This window comes from Helicoverpa zea, chromosome 31 (assembly GCF_022581195.2).
Source record: "Helicoverpa zea isolate HzStark_Cry1AcR chromosome 31, ilHelZeax1.1, whole genome shotgun sequence".
Classification (NCBI taxonomy): Eukaryota; Metazoa; Arthropoda; class Insecta; order Lepidoptera; family Noctuidae; genus Helicoverpa; species Helicoverpa zea.
Genome location: NC_061482.1, coordinates 9257058 through 9284680, shown reverse-complemented (window position 1 = coordinate 9284680; position 27623 = coordinate 9257058). Strand labels below are relative to the sequence as shown.

The window sequence follows — 27623 nt, the reverse complement described above, 5'->3', positions numbered from 1 at the left end:
AAATAAAGGGGCATTTCTGTGCAACTATTACTTTTAGAGTTTGCTCGGCTTGTAGGTGCTCCATTCTAGCAGAAATACAGCATGAATTTGTGGGTATCATCTCTATTTTAAAAAGAAAGTGAATTTCGTGCTTCAGTACTATAAGGCATACGGACGCTCAGTGTTAGACAATTTTTCCAACGCACCGCTGCAAAGCGCCACATAATATTATTTCCAAGGAATGGTGCTTGAAGATTTATGTTTATGATACGAATAATAGTGGCGTCAATTGAAAGCTGGCGGCGAAGGAGACGACCCCTTTTGTGTTCCGTCTCGATGTGTGGATGTTTTGTGATGTCTCCACCCATTACTGTGATATTTAAATAGCGCTTAAGGGCCATTATGACTGACCGCTTGGAAAAAATATGTTACGAAACGTTATGGTTAAAAGATGCTACTGCGTTTACGCTTTACGAGCGGGATGGGCTTAGGATATTACGGTATCATGTAAGCATATTTAATTATGATGTTAGAAACGTACGAAAGAGAGAAAGCAATTTCTACGAGTAGCGAATGTTAAAATAAGATTTTTTTGTTATTTAATGGTTCGACCTCGCCGAGTGGTCAGGTGGAGTGAACACGCATGGAGCTTGCGCCCGCGCATCCCGCAGACGCCCCTCGCGCGCCCTCTCCTCTCAAATTAAAATACGACTCCCGTTCGTCAAGCGTCTCAAAAGAAACAAGAGTGGCGTTTACAGCGCAATCATTATAATGATCGGTTATCGATTTGCTGTATGGCGTGTTTTTCTAAAGGACCAAAATTTAGTGCGTCCGATTACGCGCCGCTGCGCCGCCCGCCGGCTATTCCGTAATCTATTCCTACCGTCGTCACGATATCGTCGACTTATCTTCGTCGTTCACTCTTATAATTTTGGAAAATTCATATAATAACATCTGATAACAATCTAATTATTATAATGTCCTCTTTAACATATCCCGTTGGTCGGGCGAAATTGGAACGAGAGACGGACCTTCGGGACGAGATAATGCCTTCGCTAATGTAATGGAAATTATGAGATCATCTTTATGCCTTTCAACTGTGCTTTTAAAATAAACACATTACTTCGACTTAAGCGTCGCTTCGGCGAGTTTATAGCGGGTGATTCCGTGTGAACCACGCTTTATATTCAAATGCTGAAGTAGCTAAGATATTCAATTAAATTACCCTAATTTGATAAAGGTGTATCGGTAGAGTAAAATCTGCCAGTAGGTGAAAGATCCTAGCTGTAGAAAAACTAATGAATTCATGGATACCTACAAACCTAAACATGAATAATTGAACTTTGGGTTGTGTTTGACTGTAACGTACCTATTTTATTTTTATATAGTGTTTGTTTTCGGAGCACCATGCTTCCCTTACGATCTGACATCTAACACTATTTTGTTACGACAGCTCTGAAGTTAGTGCTCCATTAGCCATACATTTCTCTGTTGTATTATTGAATGCTTTTACGTTCACTGGACTTCAATGACCACAGCTCTGAGATTTTTATAGGTAGTTAGGTTCAGTAGACTCGCCATGTTAAAAAAAATATGCACAGAAGCTCTGTTTTAAGAAACAGATCTTTTTGATTGAATTTTGTTGCTATTTTAGGCTGAAGGCCTTTTGGACTTCAGCTAAATTTTGGGGACGTGAAATAAAAAGGGAACCGACGAAATTTAGTTACGTCAAAGCAGTAATTATTTATGTTAAAGTTTCTTTTTCCTGGATAATGTAGACAATGTTGTTGTTGTGCCTTACCCGGAGGGGGCTAACAAAATATTTACAGAAATAAGAAATTATGCGTATTCGGAATTATCTCCTCCGACCATCATCAATATGTATGAAGGCTGACAGCGAATCTCTATGAAGGACAAGCGGTCGGCACGGACACTGTCGAATTCTCCCTCGTCCGAATCTCATCAAATATTGACGGGAGACTGAAAGCTTCCCATCGGTTGTACCTATGCCTGCCTACTGCTTACGCATAACTATGTACATAGTATCTCCATCTCTATTTCTGTGTATGTACCTACATAACGAGACGCATACAAAATGAGACCACGCCTCATGCCAATTATATTTGTGTATAGGTATCTACCAAAATGTAATCAATATACAAAGTCTGATCGTAGTGACCGTTTCTATTCGGGGTCAAATGTTGCTAATTTAACCAAACAACTAAATGAAAGGGTCAATTAGCCCATGAATTAACAAAATTTCGAATAGATTTTCCCTCGTCGCAGAGTTTAATTTATTCCAATAGTTGAACTTAGTAAGCTATATTTTGTCTCTTTAGACGGAGATTGAAGTGAAGGGGTACCTATGTGTAGACAAGACATGCTACAAAGTTAGTGTCGGTGTGTCGACTGGTCACGCTTTAGCTTTTATGGATAGAGCCTAACTTAGAGCAGCTTTAAGTTACAAACAAATAAAAGGTGCTAACTCACAGCCTTCAATCAAAAAGTAAAATTACCTACCTCATTTCAATTTGCATGGATAGTTTCAATAAAATTGGCAATAACGAAAATGAATATAAAGTCTAAATTGACATTAATGGACGACAAGCGCTATATTCTCTCTAGCGTTACAAAAAACGATAAAAGTAAATTTAAACATTAAAGTCATATTAATCCGGAAAATCAATAATTTTTCACAACATTAGCGTGCCTACGCATGAAGCCACGTTTCAGTAAATTATATAAGTCTAACGTGCATTAAATCCTAATCACGAACTTCAATTGCTAGAATACCTAACTAGTTTTATTTTAATAATATGAGATATGAGCCCTTAGAAATTCAATGCTGTGCTTATTAGGCTTATAAAAATTCTTAAGGTATAATTCTCGAAGTTTCCGACAGGCACGCGATGGCTGACGAGTGCAATGGGAACTTTAGACTAGTTAGCTATGTCCCAGTGATGCACGCAATCGGTGAGCAGCCTCGACTGTCGTTCCCTTAGACCTCACTCAGCATTTCAAAGACTACGGTTCTTATAAAAATACTGTATCCTCAATTAGTTCAAAATATAAAAACACGAGAACACTTTTGTTTGCGATTCAGTCAACTCCATATATTAGACGACGCTTGTTGCGGTCGGTTCATGAATGGTGACCATCCATGTCATAACGATTTCCTACGTGCTTCCTGGCTGTTACTTGCTTATATTCATCTTCCATGGTAACTAGATTGAAGAGGTCAGATGAAACTCTGGCACTTAGGTGCTTCCTGTTGAGATTGAAAGCCGAAAACGCCAACAGTTTGCCAAAAACGCATGGCAGAGAATTGAAAACCATTATGTGTGATTTTTTTTTATTTAAATGTTAAACCACTACTGTATATTTATAGTAAATTATTCCTTTAAGTTATATTTTAATTTAATGAGTTAATTAATTGACACAGCAACTGTAATAAAAAATGTTGTTAAGTACGACAAGTAAGTATATCATCCTTATAACAAACTTCACACTTGTTATATTAATGTTAAGTATGAATGTTTTTTTTTTTTATACTAAGGTATAAATAAGTACTTGATATTCTGATAGAATAATCATTTATTTCTACATCACAACCTAATAAGAATTTTAAAAGCTCGGCAGAATTTTCTTTTTAATGTGCATAACATTAAAAATCTTTTTAATGTTATGCACATTAAAAAGAAAAAAAGGGGAAAATCGATTGATATGTACAAAATATATAAGGTATGCCTATTCGCCGACCATAAACCCTTCTTTTTTGGAAACCGGTTAAAAAGGAGCTTTTTACACTAAGAATCGTGGTAAACGAAAATTCTACTTGGTGAAGCTAGCGTTACACAAAACAACAAATTGATCAGTATTTCATTTTAAATCATGAAATTCAACAAATTATACTCCAAATTAATTTCAATAACAATCTATTAAAATAATAATAATCCAAACAGTCAATACCATTACAGTGTATCATAACGTCACTTTGCTTATAAAGCCCCTTAATTGTTTTTCAGCATGTAACTAGTAGTGTAAAGAGTATAAGATAACCGATGTCAAGCCGGGCCATATTAACAACTGGCTGCGTTACTTTCACCCCCCTCTTCAAAACATCTGATATCGCCCACATAAAACATTAATCCGAAACCCTCTCTTTGCTCAACACTCTTCATTTGACAGATTGGACTAAATTACCAAAGCTTTTTTTATTTAATTTAAGGGTAACAGCAATCGCAGGAGTATTTCTACTTGAAAGCTTGTTTGTTCTGTCTCGCTGAGATCGCTCTCCGTCCAAGTAGTTTTTATTGGAACTTCTGTTGACCGAAGCAGTCAAGCGTCGGCGGAGCTTCGCCCTCTTTGTACACAGTGACATAATATTGCTTATATTTGATTTGATCAGCCCTCCTGACGGCCCAGGAAGCCCTGTTATTGCTCTTGCCCTCGCGGTTTTATTAGCTTATAAACGCTCGTTACTTTTCGTAACAAGCGTCTAATTTATTGCTGGATTTAATTAGTGATGCATTACTCAATGATTTTTAAAAGTTTCCATGTTTCGTTAGTTTTAAAAGAGCGTTTATTGAAAGTCTTAATTTACCTTCCTAATCCTGAAACTAAATATTTTGCGAGACTTCATGTTAAATACGACATAGGTTTTTGATAAAATAAAAGTAATTGCACAAAAGCACGTGAATAATCGTATTATATACATTGACAGGACAATATACATAATGTAAATTGTACATACAGACAAACTCTCACATACTAATGTTTAATTATGCGCGCTTGTTCTCTGTATCACACCAATAGTTGCATGACTAATGGCTTTGTAATTTATAGAACAACACGGTAAATAACTACAAACAATATACCTACATTTGAATAGTTTATTTCATATCCCATGTACTTACCTATGTATCGTTAATAAATAGAATACGTATGTACAGCTTAATCGTCCACAGACAATTATGGTAGGTACAACACCCTGCGATTATTGAGCGGCGCGCGATTGATATCGAAATCACAATTTCATACCTAAATATCGTCGTTATCCATAATGACATAGTGTGTACGTGTGTTATCTTGAACTATTACTAATTACACGTATGCACGCAAGCAGTGATAGCGCTGTTTGTACAAATATGGCGGCCCAATGAGCGGCAGGCTCTTTGTAATTGCGGCTCAGATTAATCGCGACGCGTTCCACCTAACAACTGCTAATTCTAATTTACCTTGTTCATGCAAATGCTCACAAAGTATCCTAATATCGAAAAAACAATGAGTGCTACAAGACAAGGCCTGACTATCGACTACGTTTGACTAGACTGAAAACTGTAGAACTGAATCAAGATTATCTGCATAAAGAGATCGTTGATAGGTTTTCAGATTCTTGGATTCACTATTGCGTTACAGTTCGTTTTAAAGACTTCCTCGTTGCCGGGTGTTTTAAGCTAAGTTATTGATTTTTACACGGAATCATAACTGTATACAAAGTCCGGTTAGGTTTTTCAGGATTAGGTTATTAAATAGTAGGTATCTTTTAAAAGTACAACACTTGTCAGAAAATGATAAAGTCAAATTTGAATCAACCTTTGGTATTTGAGGAAACAACATTTGGTACTGTACTAAAAAATAAGTAGTACGTGTTTCAGATGTACTGAAACGTCATCATCATTTATCAGGCATTGCACGTGTCTGTATCTGAGCATATCTTTATTCAAACAACTTCAAACGATAGTTAACAGTTTACACGCATGAGTCAGAGCTTTCAGCTTGCAGTCCACAATTCTCATGTAAAATTAAAGGCCAACAAAGGTACAAGGCTTGTCTCTTTGAAGACGTCGCTCTGTTTAAAGAAAACAAGTTGGTGCACTCAAACGGAGCGTCATAGGTGAAGTGGGGTCCAGTGTGTGCACAGTATCTTATGCTATTATTTCTAAGTCAACCAGACCCCAATGTTTAACCAAATCTGTTTACGTCTCTTTTCCCTTTAGTCTCATACCGCCTAAACTACACTTTTATTTATTAAATAAAGAAATTTTTATTTGTTATATCAAGAAGGTTGAAGTGTGTTGTCTGAACCCACTCTTTCATCTCTATTCAATGGGCCTACGTTGTGTTTGCTCTTTATGTAGGAGGGTCTACACGGCTTGCTTTTGCGTATGGTTCAATCGTAGTGTCCGAACGGTCGATTCTAATGAAGTCATCATCATCACCATAGCTGAACGTACCAACGTTCTTTTTTATATTTTATTCGGAATGAAAGTATTTTTTTAAAGAATGTACAATTATCTTCATAGGCATTCATATATTTTGTTTATACTCCGGTAATTCCAGTGATTAAAAAGTTAGTTGACATACATAAAATCAAATGTAATTTAATAGCCAGAATAAGCATAGAAGAAATAACCGCGACTCGTCTATTCATAATATCAACACAAAATGATGACGAGTTAAACAAGACGTTACGATTAACAAATTGTGCCGATCACATCGTTACTTTGATCAACGGAGCGTTAACTTGACTCTTCATAATATGTTTACTAATTATTTCCACGAAGTAATTCGAGAGTATCTCCAGTCGGACGGGACGATGGGCGCGTCACAGAGATGCTTAGATTAAGCGGATGCCCCTGATATTATCTTACCGCTCTGCCCTAGAAATGGAATTAATTTGCATTCGTTTAAAAATAAACGCACAAGAGAACACTGCACTTGTTAGGTGTGCTCTTAAATTGGCCGAGTAAATATCTTTTTAACTGGTAATTATTTTGTGGTTGTATTTAGTTCTCATAAATCGAGAGGATTTCAAGTTTTTTTTTTTTTTATGAATAGAAGAAATAATATTAATAACCTATTTGGATGTTGTACCTGCGGCTTGCTGGCTTATTAATGTGACGAATATTTTTTTAAGAAAATCTGTTATCCAAGGTTCTCGCCAAACTTTTTGTCGTCATAGTATTTTAAAGATGTTCAGTGCGTTGCGAAAGTTCGGGAATGGTACGGACTGGGTATATGTGCAGACTTGTGCTGGTTTGGTTTCAAAGTGTCATTGAGTTTGGTGATGACTAAATGAGACTATGTTGTTGCAGTTGCTCGTGGGCAGCAGCGGGGCGGGCACCGGCGGCGCAGCCACCTCGCCGGACGGGGGCTCGAGCTCGGCGCCGCCGCTGTCGCCGGGCGGCTCGGCCGTGGCGGGCGGCGCGCTGTCGCCGGGCGCCGGCAGCCACGCCAGCACCCCCGCTGCCTCCTGCTGCGACACGCCGCGCCCCATCATCACAGACCCCGTCTCCGGCCAGACCGTCTGCTCGTGCCAGTACGACGGCGCAAGACTCGCCCTCACCTCCTACCCGCGCCTCTCCAGCGCTGCTGTCGGCGTCTACGGAACACCCTACCCATCGACAGATCAGAACCCCTACCCAAGCATCGGTGTCGACAGCTCAGCGTTCTACTCACCACTGGTAAGTATTTGCACAGACTTCATGAAAAACTTATAAAATATATTTATGACTGACACAGAACATAACGTTCTAGGATGCTATAGATGATCATAGTTAATTGCATCTTAAGTCTTGTCACGCACAGAACAGCAAGTATTAAGGTTCAATATTTGATGTTATTTTATCTAACGAACAAATTGCCGTCGATGTTTATCTTAACTAATTGAGAAATATAAGGCGCTGTCCCTCTTGGTACTGCCGCTTGAAACGTCGCAAAGGGATATATCAGTAATTATGATACAGTTTATTTCATAGTCGCTATTAGCCCAGTCAAACGGTTTACCTCCTAAAACAGAATGAACAGACTGCAAATTGGTACGAATAGGTCGTTTGCCGTTTGCCCGTATACGAAGCAAGGTTTATCGCTCTCGACTGCGATACAACGTGTTTGGCTTTTCTGGCGTGGCGTGCGAGCCACCGGCGAACCGGTCCGGGCGCGCTGGGCCAGAAAACCACCGACACCTCGCAGACCCCGCCGCCGCCACTGCCCTGTCACGAAACATTAATATTTAAACTCAAAAATAAATTCAAAAAACGACCGCCATTATTATACCAATTACACTCTATCTCAGTTCAGACTGAAGGCTACTTTTACGTTACTTAAAATGACACGAAGTTTCTCGTTATGTGTATTCCTTCTGCCTCTTGAAAATTATGACAGTTGGCGAATGCGTCTTTCATAAATTGCAATAAGTATCCAATTTGTGGTCAGTCGAAGAATGGTTAGAGCTGCTGCTCGGTTAACACCTTGTCTGAGCAAAGAGGACAAATGGGCGGTCGGTTTATGCGGCACCCATACCCTTATATGGTTCTATAGTCGCCAAAGAATCGTCTGTACCCGAGCTACCGCATGCTTGGAACAGGCTCAGTAGCGTAAAGCTTTCAGAATCATGACTAAATGTTACTTAATCGTTCATTTGATTCCTGCACGTATTTAGCTTTTTACTAGTGAAATGTAAAAGTTTCATTGTAATCTGTTGGGTATTTTAGTAACTCTCGTGAAGCACATGTGAAATCCTTTAAGCCCAGAAAATCCTATTGAACGAATCGTCCTTTATTTTTTCGTATTTGGAAAGGAAGCTTGAAGGGCTTTATCACGAACCGCTGAAACAGTCATAGCGGAAGTTATTACCAAGACATGAGTGACGCTTGCCAAGATTATGACATTAGAATAAAGTCTTTGACTGTATTTCGTCACGGCTATTTAGCTAACATATTATATAGTGTAAATTGTGGTAGAAGACAGAAAGATTAAAAATTTTCGTAAATTAGGTCAATCTTTACTATTCTTAGTAAAATGCGATCATCAAAGCTGTTTTCAGTGCGCGGTGCTAATTTATTAAGCTATGGTATGTAAAGCAATATGATGTACCTATGTATTAAGTTCACCGCACTTCTCACTCAATTTGTTTAGACCCCAATAAGAAAAGTTGATAAATAGGCTGTTAAAGTTTTAGGAAATCGTCCCTAATCACACGAGTAAAAGATTATCAGGACGTTGATAAAAAACTACTAATACCTAAAATATTTTTAAGGTTCATTCAACCACTATTGTTAGACATATGTACATATGTGGTAACTTTGTTGTTTGTCGGTAATAATTATTGTGGCTGCATCCTAAACCGCCGGCAGTGAGATCTCTATCTGTCATTTATATTTTAACGAAGCTCGTACGTAGGTACGCTCTGTGACCCTGCATGTTTAATAACAGGTGTTTAAATGTATGTATACTGTCATTGTGTGTCCCTGTTCATACCTAACTCACGACAAGCCCGGCCGGTTCCGTGCAAGCGACGATTTAGCGAACAATGACGACGCTCCACCGCAAATACACTTGTGTCTGTTTCTGGCTATGTAAGTCTTCACTTCTCTACATTCTAAACAGAGTCGTAAGCTCAACTCTACAGAGTGTAATATCGTCTGGCACTCTTTTAAACCGTTGCGGGGGAAAATATTCAACTGCCATTTTTGTACACGAGCAACTCCGGTGGCGGCGTCTGTTCGACTTGCGACTTACAATACAAGCAGCGCCATCTATTGTATGCGTTTGATAATCAATAAAAGGGGTTTGTTTGTGTGCCCGCTTTAATGATTATAGCTTGATGACTGTTTATTATGTAGGTAGAATGATGAATTAGGTTTAGCACTTGCTGTTATTGTAGTTGTTGTCAGAATATTATCCGATTGTTAATATTCAAGTAGGTACCTACCTACCTAGGCTATGCATATTTAGTTCATTTCCTTCAAATATTTTCACTTCATTCTGCAAACTTTACCCAGATTTCAAGAATTAAGACAAAAGCTTACGATGACATCAATCGGATCAATGCACTATTCTAACTAATGTCTGCTTCACCCTCGGATTCGGTTTTTCAAACTAATGGTAGGTGTGAAGATAATCTTGTATGAAATAAAATAAACTTTTTTAACGTAGCTACGGTTTACGCATTTTCCGAACGTTGAAAATGACGTGCCATATACAAGAGGCTAACTAAAACATAGAGCCTTGTATACGGACGGCAACGTTAAGTACCGGTAGAGACAATACGCAATTGTGGCTCAGTTCAGATATTTCTACGTTTTTAAAATCGTGCCGTGCGTAAATACGGCGCTTCGTAGCTACGTACGGTGCCGTGTCCAAGTTCTGATGTGTGTATGTACAAGCTCATCTCATAGTGACCCACACGACTCTGACCGCCTACGGACGCCGAATTTACCGTAGATTTTTCGGCAGCAAAACGTGTGGGGACTAAAGGTCAATAATACGTATTTGATATAGTTCGATAATTAGTCATTTAAATCTTGATCATCCAGTTATTTTTAGAGGTTTCAATAAATGTTGTTTAATGACAAGATTATAACCATCGGGCGCTACGCAATTAATTTTTATGTGTTCACAATAAAATGTATAGTGAATTCCTTTGAAGATGAAGGCATAAATACTTCATAAAACTTTATAAAAATGTTAATTAATATTTAAGAAGCTGATGGCGAATCGTGAAGGCGGGTAATAAAATCTGTCGTCAGTAGTTCGGGAGCATGTGCAGCAGCATGTGTCCTGCTACATATTATACGTTTATCACTCGTTTATTGCAAACGGAAACCTCAGACTAACCCTTCTACCATACAGCATTATTGCCCATTGATAGACATATGACGCGACGTCCCAAATTAACGAGCGGAGAACGAACAAACCGCGTCATATCTCTCACATCAAAAAGAATCACATCAACCATTCACGCCTTGGAGTTTCTTTGCTTTAAAAAATCAAATTTAAAAATCAATAAGACAATGAACAAAATATAAAACGATGAGGCTCGCCTTCTCCCTGCTTGATTATAAAAACGTAACAAAATGCCAATTTAAATACATCACTAATCTTAAGTCAAAGAGAATAAGTTTAGGAAAAAAGAGACCAGAAATTCAATTAAACGAGGGTATCGGAGCGAGATGCAACATGCACAAGAGCCACGCTGAACAGAGAAGGAAAAAATAAATAAAAGTCAAGAGAAATCAGGCGAATTGAGAATAGCCATTAAGGTGTTAATGAGGGTCTTATTAAGCCGTCTCCTCCCCGTGGGTGGTCTGCCTGTAGTGCTCGCTTTGTTCATTAATCACTGCAGATTAAATTTCGACTTAATTATCAAATGTGTATCACGAGCAACAATGGACGATGAAGTTTTGATAATGTCATCTTTTTGTTGTTTGTTGGGAGTTTGTTGGCGACACTATGCAGGCTGTGTCACATTTATACGATAACCTATATAAGAAAGTGCTCTTGAAGTTTAACTAAACTGTGTTCCACATGCTGAACCAAAGTTTACATTTAAAGATTTTTAATTTCCGCTATAAAAATTAACTCAAAACAGAACCAAGCAAATTATAGACTGTTTTGTACGTTCGATTTTTCAAGAGCTATATAGGTTTGTAAGTTTATATACTTATTTTGGCAGCTATACTGAGTTAGAAGAATTTTGTTTTTAGTTAAAACAACAAAATACACAAGCACACTTTGTAGTTCAATTATTACACAACTATAGGTATCATATGCATTTAATTTTAAATCTGATACGATGGTATTACAGTCACTAACACAATATCTCCTGAAAAAATCCAATGATCTATCTATACTAATATTATAAAGAGCAAAACTTGTTTGTTTGTTTGGTTGTAATGAATAGGTTCAAAAACTACTGGACCGTTTTTCTTTCACCATTCAAAAGCTACATTATCCACGAGTAACATAGGCTATATTGTATCCCGGTACGGGCAGTAGTTACCATGGAACGCGGGTAAAACCGCGGGAAAACGGCTAGTCATCAATAAAAAAATATATTTGAAAATTATTAATTTTGGTACTCAATCAAGTGAAACGTTGTTGAAAAGTCCCTTTAGGTGGCATAGTGTTGCACTGCAAGATCCTAGTAGATATAAGATTATTATGAATTAATCATAAAATTCTCATTAGGTACCTGTATGTAGACTAATTTGAAAGAATTTTATTAATTTTTTTAATGAGTACCATTAAATCGGTGTACACAAAAAGTGCAATCATGAAGATCCAATCAGGCGTGAACTACGCCTATAAACTAAATCTGAATAAATAATATCGGATATAATAAGTTCATTTTCGTCATTTTTATCGATTACTGATTTCAATCTACATATTTTAGATGATATGAATGTTAATTTAATGGACTTTATAAGCATGGCATTCTGGCATACATTTTAATAATTGAATAGTGAGTTTTCACCTTCCGATCACACTGCGGAATTGTGGTGCTGCAGTTACAAAGAAAATGTAAAGCGATTTTCAAAATGACTGAAATAAATGAAAAAATATCCTTTTCGTATAAGTAGCTCTGGAAATAATTACTGATGTGTTTAGTATATTAAAGACCACTAGAACCAGGTCTTGAAATAAAATAGTGATCTCTTTGTCTAACGAGGAAGATCTGACCTGAATCTCAGCGACGACTTAGGGATGAGCTAGAAAAGTTCTTCAGGATCGGTATACCACTACCATTCACTATTCCTGTCCCTTATGCCAGCGACTACGGGGTGAGCAAAATCAAAGATCTGAATCGTCTGGTATTGAATTTTAAGGGCCCGTTAACTTGAAAACCACGGAATACGCGTACCTAACCATTAGAAACGTTCCATATATTTAATTTTTGTACTTCAACGGCAAAAGCACAACAGACTAAACAAAACGCTGAGAACTGAAGCGCAATAGGCGTAACCACAGGGATAAAAGTAGTGATTCTAATTAGTCTGCATTTAAGTTATGTGTGGCAAAAATATTTAGTTATGAGAGAAGAAGTTCGTCAAGAGGTGATTTGCGTCAACACGACGAACGTAGTTTTTAAAAAGCGTGATGTCTCACAAAACATATAGGTAAAGAGGCAACACAAGATACTAAAGTATAAAAGTGCTATTTGGAACCTATCTGCCAACTGTACCCACGGATTTATATGCAGTCATTGCAAGTTTTGTCTGCAGCTCCTTTCCAAAAAGCACCTTTAGGTAACCGCGTCTATTCATGAAACTGACAAGAAGTTAATTATTTTACTTCGACGATGTTTTTCAATTTACGTTTTCATTTAATGTTCTAATTAGTTAATGGTTATTTTGAATCTTACTGTGGTTTATTTGTGTATTTTTTATATCTGCATTTTAATTTAAACAGGCAGCTATATAAATTTACTAGCATCCGCTCGCGGCTACGCCCGCGTAGTGTATTAATAGAAAGTGGCCTATGTGTTAGTCCAGGGTCCGGTATCACCTATCTACATACCAAATTTCAACCAAATCGGTCTAGCGGTTTTTGCATTATAGAATAACAAATATACATTCTCACAAACTTTCACATTTATAATATTAGTAGGATTAGTAGGATTTAAACAATCAATCAAAGTTAAAGTCAATTAGTTAAGGTCTAATTTATATTTCCCTATAAGCCTAACAAATGGTCATAAATATAAAAACCTTACCTATTTACTTAGTTCATTATTAATTTATCTATTATGCGGAGAAAGAAATTAAAACAGCGTCATAACTGGTAGGCACAATTCATTATAAATGTAGCACTCAACGAATAAAAGTTGTATTTATACAGAACAGATTGAGCTTAGCTTCTGTCGAGCATGTTATCCATTAGCTTATTCTCAGAACTAGTAATGTCGGATTAATGTGACGTGCAACAATAAAACGCGCCTGAAAATGGCCACTTAATATGAATGTGGGTGCTTATTCTGTACTCCTCGTTCGAATAATTGAGTTTTCACCTTTGATCCGTATCAGTTGCCGACGTGACTGACCAATGTCATAGTTGTGATTTGGACTATAAAATATTGTCATTTCCCACATGAGCGTCAACCATTTCCCGGAAGTCAAATTCAATCCAACCAAGTAGTTTCAAATCTTTAATGACTTATTCTTGCAAATCGATAATCATTGAGAAGAAGAACAAAGCAACTTTTCGTGCAGTTGTTACAACTTCAAAATTGCTTTGATGCGCTTCATTAAGTGCAATTCTACATTTAATTATTATTTATGCAGCTATAGTTTAGGTATATCATAAATATTAAGTCGACGTCTATTACCACCATTACTCTTTCGTCAATTAATTAGTCACAAGCGACCTTGCTTCTGAGTAATGACCACACTTCATTTTATTTTCTTTTTAATTAGCTTCAGCGGGAAAACAGAATTGGTCATAGTCCAAATAAACTTTAACTATACAGCATTGCAATAAGACTCCAATTCATTTGAACGCCAACATCCAACATATGTGATTTTGTAAACATGTGTGCGTCGATCTGTACACTAGTAGGAGTATTCTGTAAATGGATAAGCTATCTTTAGATTGGGCGGTGTACTTAGATAGATAATATTTATGTAGCATAATGGCTGTTTTATATTGATAGAAGAGCAATATACCTTCATATTATCGTTCGAACTTCCATGTTACTTATTAATATTTTTTTTTAATTTACTGTCGGTACCTATATAGGTATTATTTACAGTCCCTGAAAATTATCAAATACTGAATAGAGTCTGTATTTTTTTCATACACAGAAAAATGAAAATACGTTTATAGTTTTTATCAATATTAGTTTCCAAATATGAATTAGCAATGACCAAGTAAATCGATAAAGAATCGAGTTCGATAGTTTCAACTGAAAAGCTCTTGGGTTTCAATAGCAACTTAGCTGTAGTTAGTAAGACGTTATAACAGTTACCAGAGTTCTTGTTCCTATAATATAAGTAAATCATGCAAAAATAATTATTAATTTCTAGATTAACGGAAATAAACTGTTGACAAGTCTCAATGAAGTTTGTATGAAGATAATCCTATACATGCTCCTTAGTGATACAATAAATAGGTATAAATAGGTAATAGGTAGATCATTGAAAATGGGTTTAAAGAGTGAAAAAGTAAGTTTATTGATGTTTCACAATGCCATAATTTAGCGATATTGCAGACTACGAAAATTGTCAGTCATCGCAGGCCGTAGACTCATAAATTATCTACAAAAACAGTTAGTGTCAACTTAAATAACTGCAGCAACAAGTTCTACGAGCAAATTAGAAATTTAAAAATTTTCTTCACCTGTAAGTATATATCGGCGACATGAATTCATGCAGGCGCGATAAGTTACATGTGTTATTTTTTGTATTGGTAATGACGACGTGTCTGTTGTATTACTGTACATAATATCAACCGCCATTGCTTTAATGATGCAATAGAGAGCCGGCGAAACGTGGGTGGGCTTATCAATAGGTACATCGGCGATTTGACATAAATGCGTTATACTTAGATTACCTATGTGACAACTGATAAAATGTTGTAAAGCGCCGCCTAGCAGTGATTGACACCGCGCATGTTTACACTGCGATATCCTGACGTAGATACACCTTCTGTATCAGCCGCCTTATCTAGCAGACACATAAGCGTTTTAACGATACCGTACACATGAAAGATGGTCACAGCAACGGCAACTAAAATACATAATATTTGAATATGATTTGATAAAGTTTGACGGGCTGAACCGTGCCTATTAGTCCGTTTAAAATAATTCACAAACAATGACCGTTAAGCAACCCCGCAACCCTCGTCTCACCTCAAACGCGTTAATTGCTCCGCAAATATACTCATCTTCGCACTAAGCGTTTACTTGCCGACTTAAATGACTGGTCAAACAGAGCGAGCGCGCGGTCGCGCGGTCAGCCGCGCTGCGGCTCTACGCTAATAAATCTTCGGATTTTCCCCGATTTCCCGGCGTCCCGCGGCGAACGGCGCCCTACGTCCACTCTCGTGCCACTCTTATAAATTACCTACACGCTTTCGCTATAAATCACACAATGGTCGGGCTAAATGCATTTACTATTGTTTGAATACACCTCGAACACTACTATCGTGACCGATGTCCGTGTGTGTTGATGCATATTTCATTCGACGATCATTTTCGGTTTGCGTTGCCTACGTGTGGCAGACGTTAGTCAGCAATCTTGGACAGCACAGGAAATTTGTTATATCCCTTTGTTAGCTCCGGAACTGAAGGATATTATGACCGTTCCGTTTGAAGGCGCCCGCGATTAATCTTGAACGAAAAGTTTGGCCGGTCGCTTGACCTAAGGAAACCGTCTAATGCGCGATAATTGAAAGTTATACGACGAATCGACGAGGGTTGGGATTAGCTTGAATATAAACAATTATATTGTGTGTGCCGTTTACTAAGCGATCTGTGACCACTTAACAATATAAAGGTGCTTATTTCGACCGTTATCTCGGCCGGAAGTAGAAAAAACGTGAACCAAGCGTAATTTTTGTCCGCGCCGCTTGCCTCGCCCAACGCGCTAAGCATTAGTCGAATAAAAAACAAGGTGTCGATTAAACTTGAGATAGCTTTTAACTACGTTATTATTTAATTTTAAGTTTGTTTTAGGATTCTGAGGCTTCGTGTTTTTGAAGTCATTTGCATAATAAAAAAGTTTATAAAAGCAAATTATACATGACGTTTAAGTAAAATATAGAATTAAAAGTAAAAAGGTAATTCCTTAAAAATGTTGTCTGATAAATAATTTAAGCAACGAAATATGCCATCTAATAAGTATATCAATGAATAGGATGAACGATTTCCTCTGATATTGTTCCATAAAAACTTACAATTTATTGTGATGTCACTCTACGTAATACGATTATCTAGTAATTCAACTAAACATTTTTGACACTTCAATTCTATTGTAACACGTTTGCAAAAACTGACAATGTAATGAAAAGGCAAAATTTTACGCTATTTATAATATTGTGACACCATAGTATATCCTACTTTTGATCGATTTAGGACCACCGAAGTAGTAGGGGCACTTATTCAAAACGGAATAAATGATACGTCACCGACAACAATGCCTCAATGAAGACATCTCGGCGTGCAAGCGAAGCTCTACGAAAGGTACATTGTATATCCAGTGGAAAATAATCGCAGAGAAGCGCTTTACAGTTGGTAAATTTGGAGTGAGTTTTTTGCGAGTTATTGTAGCGATTCGGACAGATGTCACGGGCAGGGAATCCGCGACAACAAAAGCGCCCCGGGGGCGCATTGTCCTCTCCTCCCCGACCTCCGCGAGTCAGCCATTACCGCTGACACCTCTAACATTTATTCCTGTATCAAAATAATACATTTAATTTATTCACTTTATTTATAGCTATATTCGGTGTATAATAGTTATTGCTCTAAATGGTTTTTAATGTCCTTATTTTATAAGTAATTTATACGTACAGTCGGTCCTTTACAGCTGCGTTGCACCCTTCATTGATGGCTATTAGCAAGACATCAGATAAATACGATAAACTCGTGGCCCCGGAAACTCTTATGAGCTTCGTAGTCCATGTTTCATTGTTATTTAATGCTCACTCAGTTATAATTGAATTTTATGTTTGGAGTTTTAATTTAGTTTTTTATTGAGTAATTTCGTTTTAACGTCTGAAATTAGTTATAGCAGTAAGTAAAGTTAGCTAACAAGTAACTACATGTTCCGGTTTGTTAAAATTTTCCGTGGATTGAAACCGAGCACAAGTTTGGCATTGTGTTTGCGGCTTAGACGAGACCCGTAATGGAGACAGTTTTAGAGGAGTTACAATTTGAGGCTAACAAGGATTAAGAGTAGCGCGGTGTCGCGCGGAGGTGTGCGGCGGACCGCGGCCGCGGCAGCTCGGCGTGCCCGAATCAATCACGGAGGCTCAATAATTGATCGCCCTCGGCGGCACCGCACCGAGTCTCCCCCGACCTAATTACCTCTCTCGCCCTCCACACGCGCACGGCTCATTAAGAACCGTCTGTTGTTTGTTCTCCTAATTAAAGTGGAGCTTTATCGGTCTCGGGGCCCCGTCTAATTGATATCATTGCGAGCGTTTACGATCATTGAATTACGCCGGCCGCGATCGGTTACCGTCGGGTTCGGCAGTTAAACGTGACCGCACATTGTCTGTGTCTGAGCTCCAATTGACTTGTTTAATCCCAGTTTATTGTTTATTTATTTATGGTCACATTTTTCAAGCGGCTTTGCATCATTCTTGTGGGTTTACTTAGCTATCATGTGCTCGGTGATTAACGAAGTATCAAGCCAAGTTTCATAAATTGTCTAATTAAAAGTAAAAATGAAAACATGATTTACTAACCTGACCCAGCCGTAAGCCTCATTAATAAAGCTTGCAAACCTCCATCAACGAGGTTTTAATAACGGCGTACAACTCAATTCAACTTACGAGCGTTTGCTCAATTTTCAATAATAAAGTGTTGTAAAAAGAAATGTTTCTGATTAAGAATACAATATCATGCATAATAAAATAATATTAACTCGATACCGAGAGAAATAACTTTCAGTTCTCGAAGTGGAAAATAACCAATTTTGTTTAAATCACAATCTAGCAATTCTTTGATACCCGTGAAATTGCCGTAACGAAATAAATGTTAAATAAAACGTAAAATAAAATGATTGTGCCTCCACAAACAAATAATTGGAACGGGAACGTAGCTAAAACGCCCGCGCCCGTCGCCGCTCGTTTTATGGCTTATTTGGGGGAAAGCTTTATTGAAGTTAGCCACGTTGTCTGCGCGAATAACAAATACAGCCTTTAACTCGCTAGGACAGGACTCATAGTGGCCTGCCGCGTGCTCTTACGTCACTGCCGTGCGCCATCAAATGACTTTTTCGTTTGTATTCGCTCTTTATCCACTTAGAGTCATTCTTTTTTCCACTCGCTACAATTCACTTTTAGATTCTGCTAGTAGTGTTTCCTACCAGTATTATTTTATAGCATGAATAATTTTATTTCTTTTTGCAGTTATGGTTGAAGGACTTGCTATATTAAACCATCGATGATACATATTGAAATTCCGATTGGAAAGTTATGTTTTGCTTAGACGCACGCACTAGCTGTGGTCTAAGACGTTTTATAATACGGTTTATGATCCAGAAAATGTTATCGCCGTACACGATACCAAAGTAAAATCATGCCTTTAACTGGCGCACAGTAGCCAGAAAGCTGAGTCGCGGTATGATGGAGTGTCGACGATTTGGCAAGGCGGCGGGTCGGCGCGGCGCCTCGGGCGGTGCCGGGGCGCGCGCTAGCTCAATAAGCGGCTCCAACCACCGATGGGGTACGAATTTATGAACCGTCAAATAACTTATCACCAGTTTAATGCAATGAAATAAACGAGCCTTATTTATGAACCGCACAGATCAGTCGAACGTGAACTTTGTCTTTTTTTGTTCTAGGGTCGCGGCCGTAGTTGGCTCTTATTTATGGATCTAGCGGCGCGTGTGAATAACGTTAATAGTGGGGCCGGCCCCTTTTCGCTACTGTTTATATTTATTTGGGGTTGGTGTAATGAGTCTATCTGGCGCGCTGACTCGCGGAGTCTGTGGAGAATTGATTAAAATGTTGTTAGACCCAGTCTTACGGAAAAGGGGGATGAATTGGTGCGGATAAGATTTTTCGAGAGTTAATAAATGAGCTTTATCACCCCAGTTAAAATAAACATGTTTGAGATTTACGAACTAAAATTTTCTCATGCAACACTTTGGGGTTTAGTTTCCTTTGCAAATGTGTGGAAAATGCGTCATATATTTTGGTAGCGCAGACTTAGACGTTCAATGGTGTAGGCACTGAAATAATCTGCGTTTCCAAGAAAAAAGGTGTTGAGAGGTAGATAGACAGACGGACAATAAAATTATACTTACCTGACTGAGCCTAAAAATATCGAATTTAATATCATCGGGGCTCCCTAGTCACTACAAAAAAAGTTGATAAATCCCTAACACGAAGTCGGATATGCATAGTCGTACAAGTAATAATAGCATAATCATTAATGTTCGGGCAGGCACGTGCGTCCTCGAGTCTCGCCGCTAATGTCGGGGGCGAGACAATCATCACTCATAGTTAGCGAGCCCCGACCTCAGAGGGAACCACGCTACCCTGTCACCGCCAGGAAAAGGAGCAATTTTTATCACAGTCCCACAAAAGAGTTGCGGTCGCGAATTTGTCACTGGCTTATTTGCTGGGGAACCTCGAAAAAGTGTAATGTTTACTTATACAATGATAGATATTAATGATGTGGTAATCATTTACAGTTGCTCTCTGGCTTCTTGACTCCCCCCATTGGCTTTGGAGCTTTAACCTTAATGTATATTCTTGTGTATGAGCCTCTATTTTCATTTAAGGAATTAGAAGGGAAACAATAGCTGGGTATTAGGCATAGGGTACCAAATATAATCATTTTTATTCGATCCCTTTCACCGGGAAAGAACACATGCCTGTCTGTTAATTGAGATACTGATAATGTTTCACTGAAACCGGAAAATCGAACTTACTAGAAGCTTCTTGCAGTCATGTTAAAAAAAGAAGTTAAAAATATAGCCAAACACTACGATAATGTAAATTTTATTGGGTATATTTTCACTAGATAATTATATAACACTCATAAAATATACGTAAACCTATGTACGGGATTTCAAGATGGTGTTCGTGACCCAAACGAATTAATATGATATTTTACTCCTGTAATGGAAAAGCTATAATGTAATTACTATGATGTTGTTATTTCAAAATTGCTATCGGGAAGATAACCATCAAAAATATAATAATACCTATAACAGGTAGATAACGGTTTAAAAAGGAAACTTATCTTTTCATCAAAATTCACAGAATTTCGTTGGATTGGACAAACCAGATCGTTAATGTCCATACTATACCGAGATTGATAAGCGATTGAACGTGTATTGCCAATTATAATTATCAGGTTCAATTAAGGTATCAGTTTTGATCTTGTACCAAAAACAATTTTTCGCGCAATATCATGTTCAAATTAAAATTGACATTCACTAGATACATAATAATTAGTACAATATCGATGATGAACGTGTATCGGAAATATATCAGATATTGACATCAATTGCGAGTAACAAAAACAATGTGTTGTCGGCTAGGTTGTATGTGGCAATGTGTGTTAACTTACCTAATCCTAATCATTAATCCCATAGAAATTAACTCTGTCAGTCTGTCTGTCGCGCTTTGAAGCCAAAATTGCTGAACTCATTTAAATAAAATTTGGTTAGTATCTTATTACCTGTATGTGATGATCTGAGAAAGGATAGTCTATTTCTTTATAGGTAATAGTTCCTTCGGGCGTGAACCACAGGAAGACAGCTAAAATCATATAAATTATTTTGTTTATTTCGTCCTGCTGACAATGACGTACTTAGAAACTGGAGCCTCCAGTTCGAGTGACTTTCCCAAAGTAGGCCGAAGTCAGTTCGTGATTGATAGGTACACCCGTATGTCTGAGAGCATCGGAGAGCTCCATTCATGTCACATTGATGTCTCATCGGAGAATAAGGGAATAGGGAGTGCACCTGTGTCCGCGTAAATGCTTGTGCACTCCTTCGAGAGAATAGCTGCCGTGGCTGACAACTGGTCTGGATGCCATCATTATTTTAAATTAATTATTTAAATTATGCCGAAATAATGATGTTAGCTAATGTGATCCGAAATGATTTTAAATTATGTACCTATAATTTAGCTTTCCTTATAATTCAGTGCTATTTCTAGTGCTCTCGCTGTGGCGGAATATTGGGCTGACATAGTGTAGTCTCATATGACATGTCATCGACTCGAAAGAAGAAGAAGAAGTGCTATTTCTAGCTGTTATTGATTTAGTAGCAGTCATAAAATGACAGGTAGGTAGGCTAATATTAAACTATTCGCCAAGTATTGTCTCTTTTTCAAAATCCCATGAAATGAAATAGTGGGAGGTAGCCAATGTTCTCCGCGATAATTGACTACCACATATTCTGTAGTGGTCTGCTAGCTCTGATTTTCTTGTTTATATTTCATTAACTTTATTTACAGGATTTTTAGGCAGTCACTATCAAAACATCGCATAGCAAAGCGGATTTGTAAATAAACATGTTCTCGCCGAAATTTGACTAAATTCAAAAGATCGTTTTAAAAAAAAATACATCGAGAACTTTGGCTTCGGGTTTTAGGCGTTTTGGCTTTCAGGGTTAACAAGTTAGGCGCGGATTTATCGCCTTGATTAAACCATTCCTGAATGTAGATACACACATACACTTCATAGGAAGACCAATTGGAATAATATCTGGAATGGAATGGAATGGAATACATCGTATATCCCGCGTTGGGACCAGCATATTGTAGGAACTTCTTTAGGCATCCTTATTAAATGTAGCCTGTATCATGGAAAGTTTTATTAATTTAGTGTAAACGCTTAAATATACATACGTACCTACGTGGCCGAAAAATATTACGTATGCTTGTAAATAAAATAAATTTTGTATATTTGCACCGTCTAAATTTCATAGATCTCTTTGTGTCGACACGATCGAGTGTGACGCTGACGAGAAACGTGACATTCAACATGCAATAAAGATTTCCGAGTCGTACTTTCGTGTTGAACATAAATCTGATGACGTCAGCAATGACAATAATTACTAATGCAAACAGTTAACTAAGCCGAACAATTTGTCTGCGCAATGAGCAAACGAGCTGTTTACTTAGTACAACTATTTAGCTCAGCTCTTGAACAATAATTATGCTATTATCTCACAAATACTCGTTACCATACTAATAAGGTATGGTACAAAGCGGTTTTTTGTCATTATTTTTTCTCTGTAATTGCTTGTGTTACTTTTTATTGCTTATGTTACAGTCGCCTAGGTACATCATTTTTCTTATTTTTTTAAGTACTTCATACGTTTTTAGTCTTATTTTATGTCGTTTTTTTTGCTGGAGGTACCTACATTATATTTCATTATAGAATCCTACGGCTAGGTAGAATCTACTATAATTTAGCATTTCTTATAAAGCGCTTAGAAGAACACTCCAAGCCTCTCATAGATGCTACAAATAAGCTTGGAAGTAGTAATAAGACACTTAATTGGAAAGTTGCGAACCCTGAAAAATGAAATAACTTATTAAACAATACTACGTACATTATCGCTTAGTGGCACAGGTTCCTATGGTTGTGCGCTCCTTTGTTTTCTACGTACAACAGATGTAGATTTCCCCCCCACGGCAGTAGATAGAGTGCCATTTGTCAACAGGCGCCTGTCTCGACGACGCAGTGACGAACGCTCCGGAACTGCCTCCCTCCTGTCGTACTGTTCTCGAGCCCGCCGTTGGCGGTTAGCTATAAAATTAACTCAACTACCTATAAGGTTTTAGAGACGTAAGGTTTTAGGACTATAGTACTTCGTTTATGATCTTAAGAGTGTTAGAAAAAGCTAAAATACATTTATACTAACGAACTTAAGGTATTCACAAATAATAATAGAAATAAAACGAGTTACTTTTCAGTATTACTTTTTCAGAAGAATACAAGGAAACTGAGGAATATTTACCTATGCAGCAAAACACACTTGTTAGCGTTGTCGTAAAATGAAAACAAATTACTAAACACAACGACACACACATTTCTTACTTAAAGTAGAGGGGGGAAATAAGCTTGCTCTTTTTATACAGTTATCGCGTCACAACCAGTGCCATACGTATCATAATGCTTTTCATTTTATTATCAGAAGCGAGAGCTAGGGAGAGACAAGGGACAGGCTCCCGAGGCGCGCTCGAATCGTTCACACTTTTAATTTAGTTGCTCCTAATGTATGCGAATAACTGAGGAGGGTAGCATCCCCGCTCACTACCTCACTGTTAAACAACTATCACGCGTAGGGTGCGTTAGGCCTTAATAGTTTTCCCCTCTGCTTCCATACATTATGCAAATACGCCAGTGATATGTCAGCCAGTACACTTGGGACTTTTATTGTTGTTCGTGAGTTTATTCCCTTTTATTAAGTTAACTTTAATTAAATTCAAGCAGACGTATTTGTAAGGCCGATTGACTGAAAGGTATTTATGCGTTGAGATTTATCCGCTTACATGTTGGCTTAACGATGTGGAGTGCTCGCGTTAATGGCTAACGGATTTGAAATAATTGGATAACGATAGCGCTCGCATCGCACTCTAACACCGTGTGAATTGTACCGATCGAAAGAATTTACTTTGATATTCGTTCTAAGGATTTTGGGCATAGGTAAGGAGATTGTGCTGATTGACTGTATAAAGACAGACACGCAGTCTACATACAACTGTGATTTGGGCAAAGTCTTATCAAAGTACCGAACTTATTCGTTCATACCTATTAATAAAGCGAATCCGAAACCTAAAATAATGCATACTATTGAATATTGACGTGTGGCAACAATGTGTCGACTGAAATAAACTGTATCCAAATCCGACGTTAGTACAACATGATCATTTGGCCGAAGGCATGTTTGTTTATTGTGTCGTGCGGTATTTCAGAGCAACCCTTACGCGCTCAAGGAGGGCGGTGGCGAGATGTCTGCGTGGACGTCGGCTGGCCTTCAACCCTCCGGCGGCTACTACCCCTACGACCCCACACTCGCAGCCTACGGGTAAGTCCCCAGGGTCCAAGAGACCCCAGAGGTCCACAGCGCCCGCGCCACTTTAGATAAAGCCCACGCCGCGCCCCACCCGGATTAACATAATACCGCCCTATCGAGACTTATCTCTCTAATAGATTGCAATGCGAAAGGCTCATGTTTGTATTTGGCGACTCGTTTTGACTTTAATAAATTCTGTTATGTTGTGCATATGTACCCCAACGTGTTTTAGTGTTATTGGATTCGGACGCGTTTTACTGAGTGATCGTTTTAAACTTAAATGAATCCCCTACTGAATATATTAACATACACACATGTTGCAGAATTAAAACATTGTCTCTGCAACACAATTAAAACATCGTGTCAGCTTTCTCGTTAACTGAATCTGTTTATTGGGCAGTCATTTGATTAGTTTGCCCCCAATAACAGCTGCTCGTGAAATGGATATAAAATCTTTATCATTACGGTCTATCGTTTGTATTCGCGTAGTTATTGGACCGATATCTGGATGTTACATGCATCTCAAAATCGATGTTTTCATGTTACTCATTTGACATTGTCAAAACTCTTGTCATAATTAACTTGTTGACATTTTATATGCGGTCGTTAAGAGTCGGTTACTATAACCCGTCAAAAGATTTACTCGGATTAGTTAAATATAGATAATGTTCGGCCGATGCCATATTTAGCAGTTAACAATTTGTGTTATACAGGTTCCTTTAATATATGCAGTAAACATGTCCATTAAATACTTAATACATATGTTGTTTGTGGAACATAGGAATGTGGATAATAATTAGTTGAGATATATACCTATCTCTCTCTCCGTAAGTGCACCTACTCATGTATTTGTAATAAGACACTCAATTAACAAATGGCATTATGTTGCAAAGCATTCAACACGTGTCTTTGAGACGTCGTCGTAGAGTCGACTTTTCTCCCAGCATTCTTTCGATAAAACATCATCAATAACATGACAAAGAGTGGAGTATGTGACTCCTTAAATGTATTGAGAGGTGGTATTTAAGTTAAAAAACTTTCAAGTGCAACGATACAGGAATACACATGTGTAGTAGTGCGCTAGGCAGTGCGTGTCGGCCGCAAGGGACAAATGACCGAGTAACCACTCCCGGTTGTTCGCTGTCCCGTTTCGACACGTACACACCAGCGCCTCTGACAGAGACGGATGACACCACCATTCGCACTAGTACTTGATTAATTCACAGTTTTTCTTTGAAACGCGAACGTACGGCGCGTTGCGTTGACGTTTTCGGCAAACTTATCAACCCGTCAGACTTGTCGAGGAGCAAGGGATGCCTCTTATCCGATTTTATTTGTAGTAGATCGTCTACATAAACTTGTCGCCTATAAGTCGTCTGTAGTCATCATAACAGTGTCATAACAATGTATTATATAGACACATCAATTAAATATACGTTTCACGGCGCACTTGAAATTTATCCGTCCATGAATCACATTGAAACTGTCTGAAAATAAAAACAAATCATGATACATCAAAGCGGAGTTATGCTGACAATTCGGCTGCGCTCGACTTAATATATAGCAGGCGGTGCGTTATAATCTAAAAATAATTAGAGGCGACATTAGTTTTTATGCGTAAAAAAGACGCGACGTTACGGTATCGTGGCGGGACGAGCACGGAAATACATCGTGATATATAGCGCCCCCGATGTTCCAACACAATTGTTCACTACTACGGCGCACGCATAGGATGATCACTTTATTTCTATTACCTACCTATAACAATGTTTTCTAAAGACTTAATAGAATAGACCATCATCAAAATTTTTTAAATAAATTATTTTTGTATTACATCGCAGTTGTAAGCTCAATTTGCAAACGTTATTACATTTTGTTGCCAACGAAATTGTTGTTTTCATTTCAAAAGAAAAACTTCATAAGAGACTCATAAAACGTTCCGGGGGTCGCAATAAGTTAGCCGGACCGAATAAATAGCCGCACAAAGAAACAACTACGATGAAAAGCGTACATAAGCAACAAAACTTGGCCGCGAGTGTAGGCGCTCTCGAGTTAAGTACCGTTGGCGTATTATTTGGAACAGCCTGTAATCTGCCACGCCCGCCGCGCGCCGAAATGAAAAATTACTCAGCTATTTTTAACAAAAGTCTCGAGCACAGAAAACGTACAAAAATTAGAGAAAAGAGACGAGGGAGCACTTGTACCGCACCATTGAGATCAAAATGCGCAGGAAATTACCGCGCCCCGAGCACGGAGCTTTGAGGGAATTATTTGTGTGCCAACGATTTGGGTTGTTACTTTTTAAATAACCCAAGTAAGGGTGCTTGTTAACGAGACACGCAGCTCGAGCGACATTTATGAGCGTTTAGCACAAGCTCGGTAACTGCTTAGAAACTATCATAATGATAGGTAAAGCGGGATTCGCTATCTTCTTTTCTTCTTCTTATGGAATGAGCTGCAGGTTTTACTATAGTTGTTTTCAAGATAAAATTAATAAAAAAATATATGAACATACTACCTAGCAGGCTATATAGAATAAAAATACGCATTGTCTGTTTGCTGACTTAACTTTTATTGTCTGGTTCAGCAAGTTACTAGTTCAGAAAATAAAAGTATAACTGCCTCGTAATATGTGCAGCTGCAGTTTATAAGAATTTCTCATTACCGGTCGGTGTTAAGCTAGAATTATTAATTATTTTGTCGCTGTCAAAACCTACAAAAACCGTATGTTATCGGAAGACAATTACCGGTGCGTGTATTGATCATAATTAATACATCATACTGCGCGTTCCAATCAGGTGTAAGTTAATAATAAATGTATCAGATAATTGTGTAGTCAGCCTGGGTAGGAGGAAGCCCGCGTTATTAACTAATTACTGCAGAATTACAATATGATTGACACGAGAAAATCCTCTCTCAAATTCTTATACTCGAGGTGTTGAACTCTGAAGCAAAGGTTTTTATTTGAACACAGTTTTTTATTGAATAAAAACTAAATTTAACATATTTTTTTACTAAAACCTATTTTTTTTATGTACGCAGAACCCTACTGGAACTTGATTATACTTATAGACAACAAGTTTCGTAATATCTTCGAGTAAGTATTCAAAATAAAAGAAGTAGATATACTTAGTAGAATAAAGCCCTCTGAAA

At 37.9% G+C, this 27623-nt stretch overlaps 1 protein-coding gene across 2 annotated transcripts in view; it reads left to right on the top strand.

The window, feature by feature from the left end:
- LOC124644807 (homeobox protein araucan) overlaps positions 1-27623 on the top strand; it is a 50122-nt gene that overhangs the window by 10510 nt on the left and 11989 nt on the right. For both annotated transcript variants that reach the window (XM_047184393.1, XM_047184392.1), the window contains exons 2-3: positions 7077-7445; positions 24370-24482. In XM_047184393.1, the coding sequence (XP_047040349.1) occupies positions 7077-7445; positions 24370-24482 (482 nt within the window). The remainder of the gene's footprint in view (positions 1-7076; positions 7446-24369; positions 24483-27623) is intronic.